This window comes from Acipenser ruthenus, chromosome 7 (genome assembly GCF_902713425.1).
Source record: "Acipenser ruthenus chromosome 7, fAciRut3.2 maternal haplotype, whole genome shotgun sequence".
NCBI lineage: Eukaryota > Metazoa > Chordata > Actinopteri > Acipenseriformes > Acipenseridae > Acipenser > Acipenser ruthenus.
Window position 1 is genome coordinate 11833302 of NC_081195.1, and position 19540 is coordinate 11852841.

Sequence of the window (19540 nt, forward strand, 5' to 3'; positions counted from 1 at the left end):
CCTCAAAATCGTGTTTAAACAAGAAACTGTCTGTCACTCTTACTATAACATAATAAAATATGTGTTACTTTAAAAAGAGTGTTTACAACAACTTTTAAGATTTTAGACTGATTTACTCTTTTTTTGTATTTGTTAATGGTTACATGTAATTATTTGTTAAATGTTTTTTATAGGATTGCCTCATAGCAAAGGAGGCTGTTGAGATGTCTGGAGTTTTATCATGTAGAGTCTGGTGGAGGTGTGTAAATATACCAAAAACCTTTATATTATATAGCCTACTGTAGCTAGTAAATGTAGAAACAGATTTCAATGGTTATAGATTGAGGGAAGGATGTTGTGAAATGCCTTCAAATATCACATACTTTTGACAATCATAACCATGCACTGATGCAGCAGAGATTACAGAAGATCACAAGTATAGTTTTTGTCTTAGTAAGATGATCATTCTTGGATCTGTCTCCAGAAATTGACATATTTTGAATCAAGCCAAAAATGACCTGGCCTACCCCCTCTGGGCATACCACACAATAATTGAATTTACAAAATCTGAAAAATAAAAGTACAATGATGTTATGATGACATTTTAGAAGAATGTTCCATTCTGGGTCCAAAAAGTTGCTGTAAACATAGCCAATGAGACTTGATGTCTGTTTTGTATTATATGTTTGAGGTAGACTTGCTGTGTGTTGTGTAACAAACGTGACGACAAACCAGCCTTAGAACACAAATACATCAATTTAATTTGAGAAAATACAAAATGAAACCATGTACAATTTATGTACAAACTTTTTGTACAAGACAATATATTTATCACTGGATATCATATATGACAGAGTCAGGTAGATCTTCTCAGCATCGTCCATTTCTACAAATAATCCCTTTGCTAAAACAAATCAAATAAATGACACTGCTATGCCATACTCCTTTTTCTTAATGAAGAGGTGCCACAAACATTCTCTGCTGTACATTATAATAAGATATCTTAAGAGACATGTATTAATAGCAATTGTGTTTTAGTGTGAGAGGGACACTTTTTATGTTTATGTTTGTGTGAAAACAGCCAGCCAGGTATATAACTTGGCTTAAGACTTTTATTAAAAACGTGTTCTGGGAAATGATCAGTAGTGGTAATCTGAACCAGCAAGCAGTGCTGCAACCTTAAATGTTCTAGCTATAATTTGCAACAGCATACCAAAAGTAGATTCTAGTATATGGTGGTGAGGTCATATTCACCTATTTTCAGTTACTGAAATGGTGTTTGAAGAATAAAGTTGTCTACGCTATCGGTTCACAAGGACTTTATACAAAGACAGCACACATTGTATACCATTTCTCAAGCAATAAAACGTGAAAGTACCCAAATGTTCAAACTGAAAACTTGCTGGTACTGATATTATTTTACTTCAAGTTTCTATAATGCTCACTCTTTCTAAAACATTTGTACTATGTTTTACAATTAAAGAAAGATGCGTTTTTTGTAGATGACATGAAAATATATCTCATTGCAAGTACTGTGTATGGCTTGATTTGCAGTAAGCTTTTCAACAATTATTCATTCGTTTTGAACTGTTACAAACTATACTGTCCAAGAAAGAGAGAAGTAACTATTTATTTAAATTTAATTTAATTTGCCATATGATGCACTTAATTTATGAATCTATACAATTCACATTAAACACTCTCCAAAAATGTTCCAAACAGAATACTTTTTCAATGGACAATTATTATTTTTTAAACTTTACCAGTGATTTTTTTTCAGTGGGTCTTTGTGGGTCCTCCATTAGCCATGATCAATACCTGACACTGGCTTGGCATAGAGACAATTAAGGCTTGGATATTCTTTATGCCAGTACATGATGCCATGGCCAAATCAGGGTTTTCGTGACACATCTTCTTACTAGGTATCTTTTGTAACAGTACAATAAATGTAGATATGTATATTTTGCTGAAACACAAGCATTACTGAAAATGAGAGGTGAGGTTTGAATTTATGAGGTGCAGTTTTTCTGTTGTTCAGTTACAAAGAATGTAGGCAAGCACTTTGTTTCTGCTTTTAAGCAGCTAACTAGGCTCCACAAATGTTTTCTTTTACAATATTCCTTTATTAGTTTACATTAAACAGACAGCTATGGAATGTAAGCAAACACTGACCCTAACTGATTAAACCTCATTGCTGTTTGCTTAAATAGAAGCCACTGTTATTGTTGCATTCTGGAAATGGCTAATTTTCAACAACACTTTGAAATGAACAGATGTACCTGCTGTAATGTATTACACACATGCAGCACAATGTATATGGGAACATTTCTCTGTAACAGCAATGGTTCATTCTAGAAAAAGGAGTAGAAATAAAAATGAAGTCAAATGAAAATATATATCTTATTTATTTTCCAAAAAAATTGACAAATAGCTGAGTTTCTTTTTTTTCTTAATTTAGTCACCATAAAATGGGTAAAGTATTTTAAATTGTTGAATCGTTTCAGGCTAGCAAGTATATTATCAACATTCCAATTATACATACATTATATTCACATTTTTTTTTTATAACTCTACTTGCTACAAAATGTAACAACAAGGTAATCACAATTCAGAAATTCACTCCAGAACAAAGCCTATTTAGTTGCAGTATGGACATACTCCTACCACAGCCAGTAGACAGACATTAAAGCTGAGACAGTTTTGCTTAAAAAATTGTAGTCTATAATGGACAGAATGTACACAGCAATTTCAGCTGTTATGCGTGTTCTTTTATTCACTGACGATGAACATATTGCAATAAAATTCTTATCTATTTTCTAACTGTTTATGACCCAGGGAGACAATAATGGCCTTTTCTGAGACACTTTTTTCTATATGATTTGGAGTATTATAGTGCTTATGCAAATGGAAATGTTCAAGTGTTCTTCCTTAAATGAGACCTAATTTAGGCCAAATATCAGTAACTAATAAAATTAAATCCTACCCTTAAAACAGTAAGAGTAGCTGCAGGCATTTTAAACGTTTTCCATCTACATGCAGTTTGTTGGTTTGTTTGGGTTACATCATGTTAATACAGAGGTGTTTAATGTTTTGTTTTTGTTTTTTTAAATGTTGAAGGCCAATATAGACTTTTTTTTAGATTATAATTTTTAATTATACATTTCTAAAATATGTTGTAATTATATTGCTGCGGAATGTTTTTAATGCAGCCCTATGTTATGCCCAGCAAAACCAATTTACTTTTTAAAAGTCCATATAATCACAGATACCTAAACAGGAAGCTCAAAAACAACTTGTATAACAAAATCATGTATATATTCAGAAACCACTGAATCTTCCTTGGTTGTGAAAGGGTCTGCCAGTGACTACATTGTCAGTTTAAATGTCTTAATTATTACAGGTTTCAATATAATTCATTTTAAAAGTTTAGAAAATGAGTCTTTCTAAAAATGCAATACTGAATTGGATATGAACTTCACAGAAAATTAATAAATAAGGTTATATTTGGTGGAATATATGGATTTCCGTATAATAGACTTGATATTGTGAATAGGAGCAACAGCTTAGTGATTCTATTATTATTTAAGGCTGAACACCTTAAATGTAATTAACTGTTTTCTGCAGCAATACTGGATATATGGAATGCCTGCAGTTTGCAATATACAGTACTGTATATACAGATTCCTGCCAGAATAACTTGAGCATCATACAGTGGTTTTCATGAATAGTGCATCACCGTACATATCCTGGTACTGTCAAACCTCCTTATATTGACCTCTTAAGGAACTATTTTAAATGTATATTTAAAGACAGGTGGTCTGCTCAGGTGTTAACATACACAGTATGTTACAGTACATGCTACAGTACATGAGGACTGTAGTTTTATCATCTAACTATGGTCAAACACTGTTAAAATAAGCCTAGTTTGAAGATAAGCTCTAAAAACCCTGATCTATATATGACATCATGAACTTGGCACAGAGAATATCCAAGCACTTATTGCCTCCATGCCAAGACAGTGCCAGGTAGTGATTAAGGCCAAAGAAGGACCCAACAAGACCCACTGAAGAGATCACTGGTATATTTAAAACAATTTAGTTGTCCATTGAAAGTGTAATGTTTGGAACATTTTTGTTTATGGTTTAATCTTGCATTTAATGCATCATAAGGCAAATGCATGATATCATATTCAAATAAATGGTTACAGTACATGTTTGCAATGTATACAATCTTAGAAAGTAGTAATTGTAATAGTTCAACCATATTTTGATGCTAAAACTTGCAATAGTCAGGACCACCACTGTATTTGTACTGTAGCTGTTACAGGATAAATTAGGGTCTGTTTTGTACCCAGTCAGATATCTTTGGAGTTCATTACCAGACTATGTGAATTCTTTCACAGTCAATGTTGTCCATTCTGCTGCCAAAATGTCCAAAGTACGCCTGGTGAAAAGCTGGTCTCTAGGGCCACACAAGCTTGGTTCTGCCACCAGATGCAATGGACCATGCATGGGAAGCACTGCATAGACTACACTGACTTTCCTCTACTGAGCTTGGACATAAACCTCATTGAACAACACCAACAAACTTAGATTTATATTTAAAAGGCCAATGTCACGCAATGTGCTTTACAAAGCAATACAAAGAACTAAACTAACCATGGCTTGGTTCTGTGTATACAGCCATCTTCAGAGATTGAAGGATATTCTAGATATGTGGCAAAACCTGGATAATCCGTATCTTATTTGAATCCATGAGCAGGGCCTTTTCTGTCACTTTAAAAGACAATCATGGCGGGTCATCTTGTATTAAGCAGCAGATATGTCATCTCATTCTAGTTCTGTACCGGCCAACACATTTTGTGTTCTAATTATTCTGGCAGGGGTTTGTATGATACCGGTATAACAATCAAGAGTATTTGCAAATTCTATTTCTGTACCTTACCAAGAAAGCAAGACAATGATTGGCTTGTTCTGGATCTTCTAGTACCGTGCATTAACAAAGAACTGCCTTTCATATCGTCTCACCGTGATTTTGTTAATATTGGGTACTTAAACATGTTGATGTTCCAGTTTAGCACAAAGAGAAAAAAAAAATAATTAAAATATGGGTTATGATAAGTTTTTATGTAATGTTGAACAAAATATGTTTGACAAACATATATATTCTATTTTGACGTTCTTTGGAAAAATCCTTTTTACTTTCACTTTAGTGACCCTCATTCTCCAAAATTGGGTTACTATGGAGTCTGGCCACAAATGAGGAGTACTATTGCAAAGAATTACAGGAATTATTATTTATTTTTTATTTTTTTTTTTTTAAGTGCTAGGGGCTGTACAATGCTTATTTGATTGTCTCTCTCTCTCTCTCTTTTAATATAACTAAAACATTGTCCAAAAGCATGGAAGTAATATTAAAGGTACACGTAGGAGGGTCCCTACTAGTTTTTTGTGAAGATATTTTGATCCTTGATCTTTTGTCAGTGATTTAACACGCAAGGTAGGAACAACAATGCTGCATCATCCTTCATATAGAATGTCTCAAGTTCCATTTGTCGCCAAGGGTCTGGAATTCAGCATTCATCTTCAACTTCTCTGATTGGTGGAATCAGGCTGTTTGTAGATTTATATTGATTTACTTGATTGGCCATGTGAGTGCTCATGGGCTTGATTTGAATGTTCCGTGGACAGGCATTTTCTGGCTCATCTGTAAACCATTTCTTTTCTGCCAAACAGTAACATAGTACAAAACAGACAAGGAGGAAGAAGGAAATGTGTCAGTCTTGCATATTTCTTTATAGGGCAGCACATTCTGAATAACAGCTGTACAGATAAAGTCTGGCTGTGTGGAGATTTCACTTGAATATAACACAATACTCAAGTTGGTCCCCTAAATTTGTACATTAATAAATACAGTAATTGTAAAAGAATGTTACTATGGGTGCCTGTATACTGTATGTATTCATACAAGTTACCTTTTTACTTAGTGCCAGATATGTTCAAACGTTAAATGCTGTAGGATTCTATCAGCAGGCATCTATTTAACATACTCTTTTCTAAACTAAACTCTGTCCATATGCTGTATTTCACACAACAATGTATGGGGTATACAACATAAATAGGGTGTACAACATTTTATATTTTATAATTCTCTCACCTTTGTATCATCTGCGTTATTTGGTTTCCAATTATTGTTTTTATTCCGTTTTTTTCATTACATTTATTAAAAAGTCTGAACTCAGCAAGGCTCAATAGCTGGTTCCCCAGAATTATATTTTGCATCACCAATATGACACTATTTCATTATTAGTCTCACCTTCAACATGTGCAAGTTTCACTGTAATGAACAAATACCCCCTCAGACTCATTACATCTCATTAGCTGCAGCAATTCATTTGCAGTAGGGGAGCTCTCAATCCCAGTCACATATTGGTGACGCAAAAAGCATTTGTGAGGAACTACCTAGAAGCATGTTTTAATGATCTTTTGTAGAGAACATATTTCAATGACACATGCTGAGCTCAAACTTAATAAGTTTGAAGGATGAAATGAAAAACGGAAACAATAAAAAAGACTTGGAAACCAATAAAACATGAATAACACATGGATGAGAATTATTTAAATTGTGTGCACCCTATTAATATTATCACATTCGTCAAATATATCAGTGTTGTAAACTCATTCTTTATTTAATTTGAACTTCACAAGGTTTGTACGGTTCATGACAAACCAGTTTACTGAAAAAAATTGTAGTTAAAAAACGAACAAAATGAAAAAACGAACAAACATACCATTAGTACCCAAGGTTCATTGGAGATTTAAGATCGGTATGGCAGCATGTTTAACAGTGGCCTAAACCTTCCACTTGGACATAAGTACAATATTCTTTGTCAAAACTGTTCAAGTTAGATGATTTACAGTTTGATGATTTGTCTTGCTCAGTGATATCAGTACTGAATTTCAGAATCAAAAAAATATTATTACTGACAATACTGTCTAAGCCTGTCTGTGACATTGATGATATTTTCTGTTTTATAAAGACTTCAAAACACACACACGTGCAACCACACAATTAATTTTACACACAGCAAAGTTATTTTGTTAAAAACAACAAAATGAAACAAAATGTGGGGGTTGTATTTTTAATAATAAATCAAAGTAATATTAAACCAAATAAGCAGGTTTGTTGGATATAAAAAAAAAAAATCTTAAATTGGAGGAAAATAAGTTATGTGGACCAGTTAGGAAATTGAATTGGCTACAAGGTAAACATACTCCCAGCCACATGCAATGCTGTGGTGATCGAAGACATAACAAAGACTGGGCAACAGCCAGTTTGCTTTGGCTTAGAAAGCAAAAATTAAACGAAGGGATGATTTCATATAATTAATCTCATCTTTATATTTTCCTACTCTTCACCAGGACAAAGTTATGTGAGAAACCCACGGAAGTTGCTATGGCATGCATAATCATTAACTTTCATACCTTGGCCCATTCTATTCATCCTTGTTGCACTTTAGAAAAAGAAGTAAGCTATGTGAGTTTCACAATGTTTTCATACAAATTTTATATTTTAAACACATTCACTGACATTTCCTATACTGCCCAAATCAAGCTTTAAATATCGTTTTGTGGTTATTTTTATTTATTTATGGAGTATAGTTAATAATATACATTTTATTTACTTCTAGAATTAAAGATAAGTAGTTTATATTGATTTTTTGGCCTCAACACATACTCAAGGATTGTATTCAAGACGGTCTCAATCAAGAATGCATCTTGACTTACCGGTAGGTTAGAAAGTAATTTTAGTTCATGTACAAGATTTTTATCTTTAATGTTTGTGCAGAATACTATTTGCATGTAGAAATATGTGTCCTTGAATTAAACCTGTATATAAATTGTTTTAATAAAATACAAATGTACAGGAAGTCTTTTTAATATGCCACTCATTTATAGCAGGTAAAATAATGATATACGTGATTACGTATTCTTTGAATTTATGAAATACTAAGCAGGAATTATTACTGAGCAGAAATTATTACTAAGCAGGAAGTATGACAAAAGTAGGCATGACATTTTCTGATACACAGGAAGGTTATTGTAAACACTTGGGGTCAAATTCATTACATTTTTAGCTGGAAATTTATTTTCTTTTTCCCCCACAGACACCAGGACTGGTACACAATATTTTAGCACTTCAAAACATCCACATCCTTCATGCTCAGGAGTAGTTTCACAAGCCCATCTCAAAAAAAAAAAAAAAAAAAAAAAAAAACAAACAATGTGGGAAGTGTGATATGAGGAATTGAAACTCACAGCATTACACATTGTTTCCTCTTAAAATGCAACTTTTATATTACGAACATATAAAAGTGTTAGCCTTTTAAACACTGGACACATTTAAATACAGTCAACATGCAAGTTATGTTTTTTTTTTTCTAAGAATGTCAATGTACTTTAAAAACAAAGTGGGTAAATATTAAATTCAGGTTGACTATGACTAGTGTATATCAAATAGGTTGCTCTGGCTTTCCTAGCTCCAGCTCTGGAGTGGCTTCCGGTAGCTCAGCTCCAGGCTGGCTCAGGAGCTAATGATGACCCCCTGCTTCACACTGCTGCTCCAGCTTCAGCTGGCTCCGGCTCCAAAGCCACCAAAACCTCTAATCAGTAATGTATGTCCTTGACTAACTTAAGCCCCTTTTCACACTGGCACCTATCCGGGTCCGAACCCGGTTCCTGGCTACCCGGGTTACAGGATGTGGGTTGACACGGCTAGTCCCGGGTTGAGCGAGACAAAATGCTTGACTGCCGTTCGTGAGCCGATACAATAACAAACAGCCACGCCTGCGTGAAAGTTTCAGTTCTGCAAAGAACATTTCTGTTTATCCTGTTTAGCCATATTGATTGAGATACATCATGTCAGAGTGCAGCAGGGATGTAGAAACATTTTCTCTAATTTAAAAAATTGGCCAACGGTTCAATCCAGAGAAGCTTGGCTGGAAACGTTGGTAACAAGCTGCAGTGTACGCTTTTTGATCAAAACATGATTACATTTTTATAGAAGTTGAAGTACGTATTCCCATGCCTTCCAGCAAAAGTACTATAGCCACCACAGGTATCATTTGTCACAGTTAATGACATTTTACTTTTGGTCAAGGAAAAGGATCCTCTCATGTTTATATATTATTATGTATATTTTTTATTTGTTACTGTATTCCTCCAGTTTGCAAATACGTGCACAATTCATTCAAATGAATACAATAATAATGTCTAAAATCTGAAATCTGTTTGTACAAATAGCAGAGTGACATCTTCAGAAAGTCGATGGAAACTTGTACGGTACACCGTACTATACAAAAACTGCTTTAAACTACAAGATTGGAAAATCCTGCCTGTCACACAATACTACTCTGTTTCATTGTGAAATCAGCTTCGAAAACATGACTTATTTCTTGCAATTTATTTGTAATTGCTAAAATTATAATCTTGTGAACTAACTAGGCCTACAATAATACAATCCCATTTGACACAAAAAAGAGCATGCTGTGTACACTTCCTGCAATTTTCTGCAGACCACAAAGCGTGGTGCAGATACTAAAGTGATGCTTTCATCTTTCACACTCCATAGCTCACAAACAAACGACTCTGAAGTCCTTCTTTCAGGCCAGTTATTGCGAAACTGCCTGCTTTAAAATAGTATCAATAGTAAAACAATAGTTCTCTAATTGTTTTATTCTTACTGTATGTGTTTCTCTCTCAAACGGTCTTCATTTGTCTCAGTCTTACAAACTCACTGTGTTCTCTAATTGTTTAAATCTTACTGTGTCTTTCTCTCTTACTGTCTTAAATGTGTGTCGTAGTTACCATCTTAATTTGTTCATTAACTTCTTTAGTTGTTTCTCATGTGTCATCATTACTGTGTGTCATACTGTCTTCTCTATTGAAGTTTATCATCATGTAACTTGAACTGTATTCATTCCCTGCCTCTCTCTGATGGAGTCTGCTCCCAGCCAGTCATAGTGACATGCCCTCTACCTGCTGTTACTCCACCCCTTTATTGCTCCATTTCATATATTTTTGGTTGGCAAATCATATGTTTTAACCCTTGCAAAAATCTTTGACTAAAAAGATATTTTGTCAAAAATGACTTTGCAATTTGTGTGCAATGCTTTTGTTTCACTGACTTTGAATAAAAATCAATGTCACTGTCTGCATGTTATATCATTCCTTTTGATGCTTTTAGTTGTTTACTTGCCTACCGTTACTAATCCTTGGGATTTTTGTGTGTATTGATTTTATAATAGTTCAGTTATTTTCTTGTGTGTTGAAAATATAAGCCAGTCTCAATCTGACCCTACATATTGTACAAAGAATGAATTCAAGTACTAGTTGGCTTTTACATGGGTGTTAAGCAGTTCCCTGGCTAGCTCAGCTGGTTGAGCATTGTGCTCTGCTTCCCTGGTAATGGTTCAAGTCCCATGAGGCACAAGTGTTAATCTCTTGTTTTCAAAAATAAAACCTTTAAGGTTTGGCTTTGAATCCAATTGAGAATCACAACTTATCTCCAGGTCCACATCACACAATGTAATTATGTTTTTCATGCAGCAGGTAAGCCAGCTTTACTCTTTGTGTAGAGTGATAATTCAGTGAAATGCTGTGCTATTTCTCCTTGGGGGGCTGGGTTAAAATCCTTCCTTAATTTGATTATTTCCAATATAGACAATGATAAAGGACACTGTTTCACAAAAGTGAGATGGTACAGTGTAGCTGCTTAAAACTAAAATACCACAAGATTGTGCATGCTGTGCTGTTCCACCTTACTGGCTTCAAATCCAGTTGACTCCTTCCTTTATTTTCAAAGACTTGGTTCATTTACCTTATAGTCAATGAAAAAGCAAGCTCTTATGTGGAAGTGAGATGGTGCATTGGGCTAATTCACTAGTATGCTGTGCTCGTTCTCCTTGGGGGACAGTTCAAATCCCGATAATTCTCCTTTATTTCCAAAGGTGGTTAATTTCCTATGTAGAAGATGAAAAAGCAAGCTCTTCTGTGGAAGTGAGATGGTGCAGTGAGATAATTCACTAATATGCTGTGCTGTTCTCCTTGGAGTACTGGGTTCAAATCCAACTGATTCTTTGCCAGGCAGGTTATGGGTCATGTGTGGTTACTCCCTTAAGTTTCAATTTGTGTATACAGTACATTGTACTTTTTTTTAAATTCATAGATCATTTTTACTCGCTTTCAATTGAGGAAAAAATAAGAATAAAAAACAACAATAAAGGCCATCCAAAGCCTAAATTGGACCTTCAACAGGAAGGACCAAGACAACATTGCCTTTTTAATTCCTCATGATACAAAAAAAACAAAATGGTTCACTGCGAATACTCGCAGTTTGGTTTTTCAAACCGGCTCTTCATCTTCCAAAAACAATTTCTACAAATGACATCCCTCAGGATTCATCAATCAAGTAAGTCCACAATGTTTTTGTTATATTCAGTTGCTTGCCTTGTGTGCTGCGTATACTATATTACTATATTGAAATTATGAATTACCTTTTATTGCGGAAATTAAAAAAGTATATATATATATATATATATATATATATATATATATATACACACACACACACACATACTATATATATATATATATATATATATATATATATATATATATATATATATATATATATATATATATATATATATATAAGCAGGTTTTGTTGTTTAGCCTCACCACTCATTATAGTCAGGAGCCGCTACTGAGATAGACAGAAATAGAGAGGTATAGATTTTAAAAAAGTAAATTTTATCAAAATAATAAAAAAAAAAGATCTAAGTTAAGAACTAAAGTAAATCATATGAAAGGTTTCTAAAAGTCTTTTACACGTGAAAGGTTCCTGTAGTGAACTTTGCATTTTTGTTCTTTTGCAATGTTCATGCTTGTTACTTAGTTTTGGTCTATCTGGATGGTTGCTGTTGTGTTGAAGGGGGGTGACGATGATCAGTGTGATGGTGAAATCAAAATAATGACAGCATGCATTCTACCATGAAAATGCACAACCATGAAGTAACACAAATTGCATGAAACAAAGAGTGTCTTCTCTAATAAATGCAAACGTCAGGCGGTAGGTACAAAAAGTGTCACGCACATAGAAGAACAGCAAACGTCTTTACTCATGCACATACTTCTGTTTTTCTCGCGAATCCCTGGTCTTGGTGCGGTTTTGCCTATTTGCTGTTGGGATAGAGTGGACAGAAGAGCTCTTCTTGCTGGACGAGTGGGACGAATGAGAAGAATGTGATAAACTTGCCCGTGACTGGCCTGCGTTGTGGTCAAACTGCATCAAACAGAAGATGAGGTCTGTTGGGACAAGCTCAAACTCATATGGAGGGTTGGTAATAACATACCTGGAACACAAAAAAAAAAAAAAAGAAAAAGCTTATCTTTAAGTTTACCAGCAACCGAATGACTGTGATAACATGCATACAATATTAAATAGTAAATATAAAAAAGCATCATGTCTATACTGGTGATAAAAGCAGTACAGTTTAAGTCTGTGTAAAATAATGACAAGTGCCCATGGGCACACATGTATCTTTACCAAGCTATGGGGATTCAAATAAAAAAAAGTGCTGCTGCTCGGAGATATTGTGTGGCCTAAGCCTATATGTATCTTAGTATCACATGCAGTTATGTGACTCACCGTTTAGTGCATTGGCTACTTGTACCTATATGTGCGTCTCTTAATCGGTAAATTCCAAAGCACAGCATGTTGTATGTTTTTAATGCTTTACAAAATAGGTCACCATAGCAGCCACCATCCTGAAAAACAAAGCAAAATGTAAGTTGCCATTCATATTTTGTAGCATAAGATGTTTTAATTCAAAATCCTTACTTATCACAATGCTCCTTATATTTCCATGTTGAAGACAAATCATGCCTTTGAGAACTGAGGTACTTATTTTTCTTAAGGCCCAGATTTCCAACCCTCCAGAACTACTGTACGGTACATCCTGTCCACTCAATATATTACTGAACCTATGCCAAAATACTGCTTGTAAAGAAGCATATGAAAAAGATTCTCTATAAAATACACACACTCACAGTAATACACACATACATGCATATTAACAAGAGAGTTTTTGTATGTTCTCTTACCCCCAAGTCTGCAAAGGGACCATCATACAGTGCTAACTGTGCAACACGACACCTGTCCCTATTTGCAAGTGTCTGTGGTGTGCTATAGCCACCTCGTAGCGCATTTTCTTCAGCCAAAAGACCCTCTAGTTCTGGTGTAGCTCCGCCTGTCACTAATGTCCGTATCAATGTGAGGATATTATCATTGAAGTATGTCTGCAGAGATAAAACAAAAATCTTTAAGCAAACACCATTAAAAGTCACAACTGAAGACATTCAAATTGCAAGTTATCTAGAGTTCTGTTATTTAAACTCCCAAGCTGTCTCATCAAATATTTTTGTGTGGTAAGTGAAAAGACAGCAGACTCCAATTATTGAATTTTCTTATTTTCCATTTGGCATCACCAGTATCCTTTTTAAACACTGATTCAGTCTGATTTATGACAACTACTGTAACACCACTGTGTTCATTTTACTTCAGTCAGAAATTCAGATGGGGATTGCAGTTATGTGAATATTAAAGGCTGAAGTTCTAGCTGCCAATCCAATGTAGCACAATTTGTACCTTACAGGACAGGAGTAAGCAGACATCAATTACATTTTATTTTGAAACAAATTAATAAGGAATACAAATTGGCCTTCGTAAATTCCCAGGCTACAAGGATGACATGATACTTTAGTATCTCTGTCCGACTGCCTATAAAAGACAGATACATCACTATGTACTGTATATAAGTTTAAACACACAATCTTGTACAGGAAAAAAACAAAACAACAACAACTAATATGTAATGTGCAATTTGGCACACATCAAACAGTTATATTCAAGAGATAAGTGTTGTTGTGGTGTGTTAAAAGTAATAACTCTTAAGTCAATGAACTTTTATACTAAGCTTTGTTTTAATATTTTAAAAAATATGTATGTATTTACCCAGCCCCAATACAGACAGAGCAAGGTGAGCTCAGCACAACTCTGAACTGCTGTAAATGCTGAAATGAATTTGGAGGGTATAAACATGCGATTCGAAAAGAAAAACATGAACTGTGACCATAACTGTAAATTAACTCTTTTTATTTATTTTGTTCTTCAGAGTTGTGTTACAACAGATTCATTGAATGAGTTTTAACATCTTGTTTTATTTGCTGCTCTAATTTTAAGAGATAACAGAATGATTGAGGGCCATAGAACAATATTGTGCAGTTGTTTTAAAATGTACACATATAGCCGTTTATTGGGCTACAAAGTTAATTTTTAGTTGGTACTGTGTTTGTTGTCAACAGTTTATTAACAATGCTTTTATTTTGAAAGGCTACCTGTGTAGAGCTGTAAGGGTAGGGGCTGGAATGATTACACTACAGTAGTTGTGTCACCTAGCCCCCCTTCCTATATACTCTATTTTAAAAGATGTATATGTACTACTTTATTGGTTATGTACATTTTCAAATAGCTGGCTCTTATGACTCCTTGAGGGTTTGATCCTAAAGATACATTTGTATTTTGGACTGAAGTGGAACAAAATAATGCCTTAAAATACATTTTCCGTTACACTGTAATCTTGTGTTGCTTATTACTCTTACAAAGCTATGACACCTCTCAAGAAAGGTGACAGTGCTATTGAGCAGAATGATGGATGAGCGCTGTCTATTAGCAAGCATTACCTTTGTCCACTGTGAAATGTGCTTGAAGGCTACTTTGTTCTAACCTCACTCAAACTGAAAGGTAGCCGAATTAAGTCATAATAACCAAGAAGGGTTTCAAAAGAGGGTTTTTATTTATTTATTTTGTTTTTTTCTCATAAACCCTGGATTTCATAGAATGTCACTGGAGTGAGCTTTATGCAGTGTTTACCTATTAAAAAAAAAAATCTAATGTGTTAAAAAAAAAAAACAACCCAAAAAACATATATCTGATCAATCTGACATTCATTTACTTTTGTCCATCAAATAATATTTAACTTTTCTTTTTCTTAAATTTTCGTGGTCGCTCAATGTAATATTTAAAATAGAATAGTTTGTTCTTTTGAATACAATTTCAACATTGTCCTTCAGATGAAATTGATTGTACAGTTTCCAAATGTTTTGATAAAGTAATTTGAAAAATTATATCTACAGTACACCCTCGCTGTAACGAACCTGTTGTGGTCCAAACCTTTTGTTTGTTATATCGAGAGGTTCATTATAGCGAAAGGACAATCAAAATGAATGTTGGAGTAAGTTAATGAGATGAGATTGTGAATACAAGTAGAATTACACATACCTGTTCGTCTCATGTATGCAGTATTCTGCCATTGCTTTATCCAAAATCAATCTGACATAAATCGTTTCAAAGTGCACCAAATCTTAATCCAACATGTAAAAATCCCAAACTGATCTTTTCCAAAATCAACCCGACATGAAAAGCTTTTTGACAACCCACATTCACAACAGACATATGCCTGCGTTACTCTTTTTTTCAAACGATAAATATAGTTTCCAGCTTTGTTGCAACATAAAATGATTTTCGTTTCGGTTTCACAGCGCACGGCTTTTATTAAGACAAAAGAGTTGCTCTAACTGTGGAGGTGGCATCCTGTGCGTACAGACCGTTAACAGTGTGTGTTTATATGATTTTTTTTTGGGGGGGGGGGGGGGGGTCCATATTCATTATAATTAGGGCCTCTGATTTTCGGTTTTAACCGATAAAACCCGATAAAACACCCCCGATACAAAAAAATTAAATCGGTGGCTAGCCAATAAACACCGGAAAACACCAGAAAAACTGTGGAAATGGTTAATCAATTCACTATGATTTTACCCTTTACCCATTAAAAAATAAAACCTACTACAAAAATAATAATAAATACATTTCCCAGTGCTGCTGGGCAATGTCCCGCCTTCTGACTTGCATCTATCATTGATTCGTTCTGAATACTTTAAACCTACCCCAACTACTGAGTGACAGCACATTCCTACATTTCTATTGGAGACTCCGCTTGCAAGATTTAAAACGAGATTACAAAGGATGGAGGCTTTTAGCAGGATTTCAAGCTGTATTACAGTTAAGATACGGAGGGTTTAAAACAGAATTGTGGCGAAATGTACAAAAATGTCTATACACAAAAACCCCAGAAGAATGTGCCCGTGACCATAGGGATTTCGTTGTGGAAGACAGCAAAGGAAAGAAGGTACAACTTAAGTGTGCATGTACTGTCGAGTTAATACTATACATATTTTGACAGAAAAAAAAAAAAAACGTTCAAGCATTTTGGAAAGTAACCAAAAACACTAATTTCATACAGTATATCAAAAACGAAAGCCCCGAAAAAAAAGATTTACATAAAACTCAAAAATACCTAAAAATAAGCACCGAAAAATACAATTAATAAAACCTGAAAAACAGAAGCTCTAATTATAATGAAGGGCGTTGTCGCGAGGATGTACTTTTATTTCTTTACTGTGAATGAATACATTATTTGTTGTTGCCTTTAAAATATTTATTTGGTTAATTTATCCTAATCCCAGAGAGAAATCCCTGTTATTTTGCGACCACCAATCAGTGATATTCAGAGCCGGGCAGAGACGCACAGTGCTTTCATCTCTAGCCCATTCATTTCAATGTTGATATCTCAGTTCACGTATCTCTTTCAAAACTACAATACATTTAATATAATTCCTTTCCAAAACTAGGAGGCAATCCCAACCCTGCTGTTAACAACACTTTTTCAGTCAAAAGCTCCTTGGTGTTCTTGGTGTGAAGGACGATACCTTATTTCTTTCTCTCCAGCCTTTAGCAAAGTAAGCTCCACAAAGCAACACTGTAAAAAAAACCCTACCTCAGTGTGTCCCGTTTGTATGTACTGGATCTAAACTTTGCTCTTTGCTATTCTTTGGAAACTCCTTGTAATAACATTGAATATAACAGTTTCTTATTTTAAACTTACTGCACTCATTAAGGAATCTAACACACTGACGGCAAATGCTGTCCCACAAGCAAAAGGCTGAGTAAGATACAGTTCTGTATCAGGATCATCATCGTCATCTTGGTCCAAAAACTGAACATTGGAGTCATTTACTGGAGAAAGAAAAACAAACAAAACATAATTAACAAGCCAGCCTGGAACATACCATCTTATTATGTCATTTAAGTGTCTACAAGTTTCATGCTTTGGGGAGTGATATACCATATATAGTGTCTGACATATAGTTAGCAATTCATGCCAGTAACTGAAATACAAGCATAGAAGAACATTTTCTGGTCTATGCTTTTGTTTTATTTCCCAGAGCAATAACAGGCATTCATACTCTCTGATGTCACAGGTAGTATAAATAATTAGGCTTTTTGGTTCATAGAATGACCAGAAAGCTTCAAGGAAGGAGTAAACTTTTGTGCCTGCAACTGAAACGTGGGTAATGTAAACAAACTGGGAAGCTAAACTATAGAAGAATAAAGTGATCAGTGATGCAAGAGGGAGCATGATCTGGATACAAAATCGCGCTTATAAGACGCTCCAAATTGAAAGATGAGAAATGTTTTTGGTTCCCTTTCAATTCGAAGAGGACCAACAACAATACTTTTCGGATATGCCTGCCACAGGTCTGAGCATTTTATGTCAGAGCTGCCGATAGGCCCCTCCGGGGAGTGTCATCCTCGGTCCCGCCTACCGAGGGATTAAGTAGTCACTCCGCGGAGATGACGTTCTCTTTTGCTTCTCACAATCAGGTAGGTAAGGTAGGTATAACTAGCCTCTCCAGTTGCGTGATTGATTCTTGTAAAAGTGCTCTCACTTCGAGTTTTTCTGCTAATTCCCCTGCATCGGAAACTCGGCTTCTGAAGACTGAGCTGAAACGCTGCGCAACTGTGCTCCGTTTAAAAATTAAAATAATAATAAACTTTACTTTCAACAGCCTACACCGCTTGACAACTGTAGTCTGCTTTCTTAATCTACAGAATCTCTCTCTTTCTTTTTTCTTTTTTTCTGTATACTGTCTGTAGGCAGTTCTCCACATCACTGCAAGCTGCGTGAGCCTCGGTGCTTAGATGCTCCCTGCATCGGTACCTTCGGTGCCCTTGGTGCATCAGTACCTTAAAGCCTCGGTGTCTCTGTGCTTCAGTGGCCTTATCGCTTAGACGCTCCCTGCATTGGTGCCCTCGGTGCATAGGTGCCTCAGAGCCTCGGTGCCTCAGCACTCCCTGGATCGATACCCTCAGTGCTTCAGTGCCTCGGTACCTCAGTGCTTCGGTGCTCAGACGCTCTCTGCATCGATACCCTTGTTGTCCTCTGTGCTCCGGTGCCCAGAGCCTCGGTGCTTTGGCGCCTTCGGTGCTCAAACGCTCCCTGCATTGGTACCCTCTGTGCATCGGTGCCTCAGAGAATCGGTGCTTCGGGAAACATTGGTGCTTAGGCGCCCCTAGTGCCCAGGCGCTCCGTGCATCGATGCTTTGCCCCAGCACATTGAGATGTCCAAGTTCCACCCTTGCACGTCCTGTGGAGGGACGCTTCCCCCAAAGGAAAAAACACCTCCTGTGTGTCAGGTGCTTGGGGATGCAGCACGCCTCCTCCGCCCTAGGAGAAGAGAAGTTCTACTTAATCTGCACAGCATCCCAGCCTCGGACCCTGCGCAGGAGGCTCACAGAGTTTACAGGAGCGGCTTCCTCAGCCAGCTCAGCTGAGCCCTCTACAGTGCTGGGAACTCCGTCCTCCCCCCTCCTCCACCTGCCTTCAAGCCTGTCACAGAGCATACCCTGTGCACAGGTTTCAGCCCACCAAGCTCGCAGACTCTCACGGTCTCTTTCGAGGAGCAGTAAGCAGGCTAAGGAAATCTCTGAACTGAAGAGCCAGATGGCTCAGGTCCTAGAGTACCTGGTCAGGCAGCAGGCTCTTCCCCATGCTCCTGCCCCTGCTGCGCCTCCAACACCTTCCCTGGTACCGACCCCGCCCTCACCGGTGGTCGCGGACATCTCAGAGCGAAACAAGGCGATGAGCGAGGAGGAATAGGACGTGATCTTGAGCGCGGCTTCCTGGGATGGGGACTCTTTAGTGCAGCAGGAAACAAAGGTCCAGGAGGTAACCCAGGAAATGGGCCGCAGCTCTGAGGTTGCCTCAGAGACTGGTGTTACCCCTCCATCAAACTCAGTTTGAGCACTTATGGAGTGAGCCTCCAAATTCCTCCAGGTCCCCTGGAAGGCAGCGCCTGAACAGCGCCCCTCTGTGTTCAGACCGGCACAAGCTTCGACCCCCCCCCCCCCAGCCTTTTCCAGTTTTTCCAGATTTCCTGGAGGAGGTACAATCTTCCTGGCACCAACTGACCTCGGCGCAGAATGTCTCCAAACATGCAACCCCGCTGGCCTCCTTGGAAGGTGCAGTGGCACTGGGACTAGCGCAATTCCCGCTGGTGGATTCCACCATAGCGGCCCTGGTGCGAGCCCCTTCGGTAAGAGG

At 36.5% G+C, this 19540-nt stretch overlaps 1 protein-coding gene across 11 annotated transcripts in view; it reads right to left on the reverse strand.

Moving 5' to 3' along the window:
* Positions 1-716: 716 nt before the first annotated feature.
* The window catches only part of LOC117415708 (calcium-activated potassium channel subunit alpha-1a), a 182268-nt gene continuing 163444 nt past the window's right edge, over positions 717-19540 (reverse strand). For 6 of the 11 annotated variants that reach the window (XM_059026372.1, XM_034026389.3, XM_034026396.3 and 3 more), the window contains 6 exons: positions 17042-17172; positions 13143-13337; positions 12688-12806; positions 12170-12391; positions 7464-7492; positions 717-5703 (listed from right to left, as the gene is read on the reverse strand). In XM_059026372.1, coding sequence (XP_058882355.1) covers positions 5552-5703; positions 7464-7492; positions 12170-12391; positions 12688-12806; positions 13143-13337; positions 17042-17172 — 848 coding nt within the window. In that variant the 3' untranslated portion in view covers positions 717-5551. Of the gene's footprint in view, positions 5704-7463; positions 7493-11732; positions 12392-12687; positions 12807-13142; positions 13338-17041; positions 17173-19540 lie in introns of those variants that run through there. The other 5 variants (XM_034026409.3, XM_059026375.1, XM_034026399.3 and 2 more) reach the window with 2 other exon arrangements.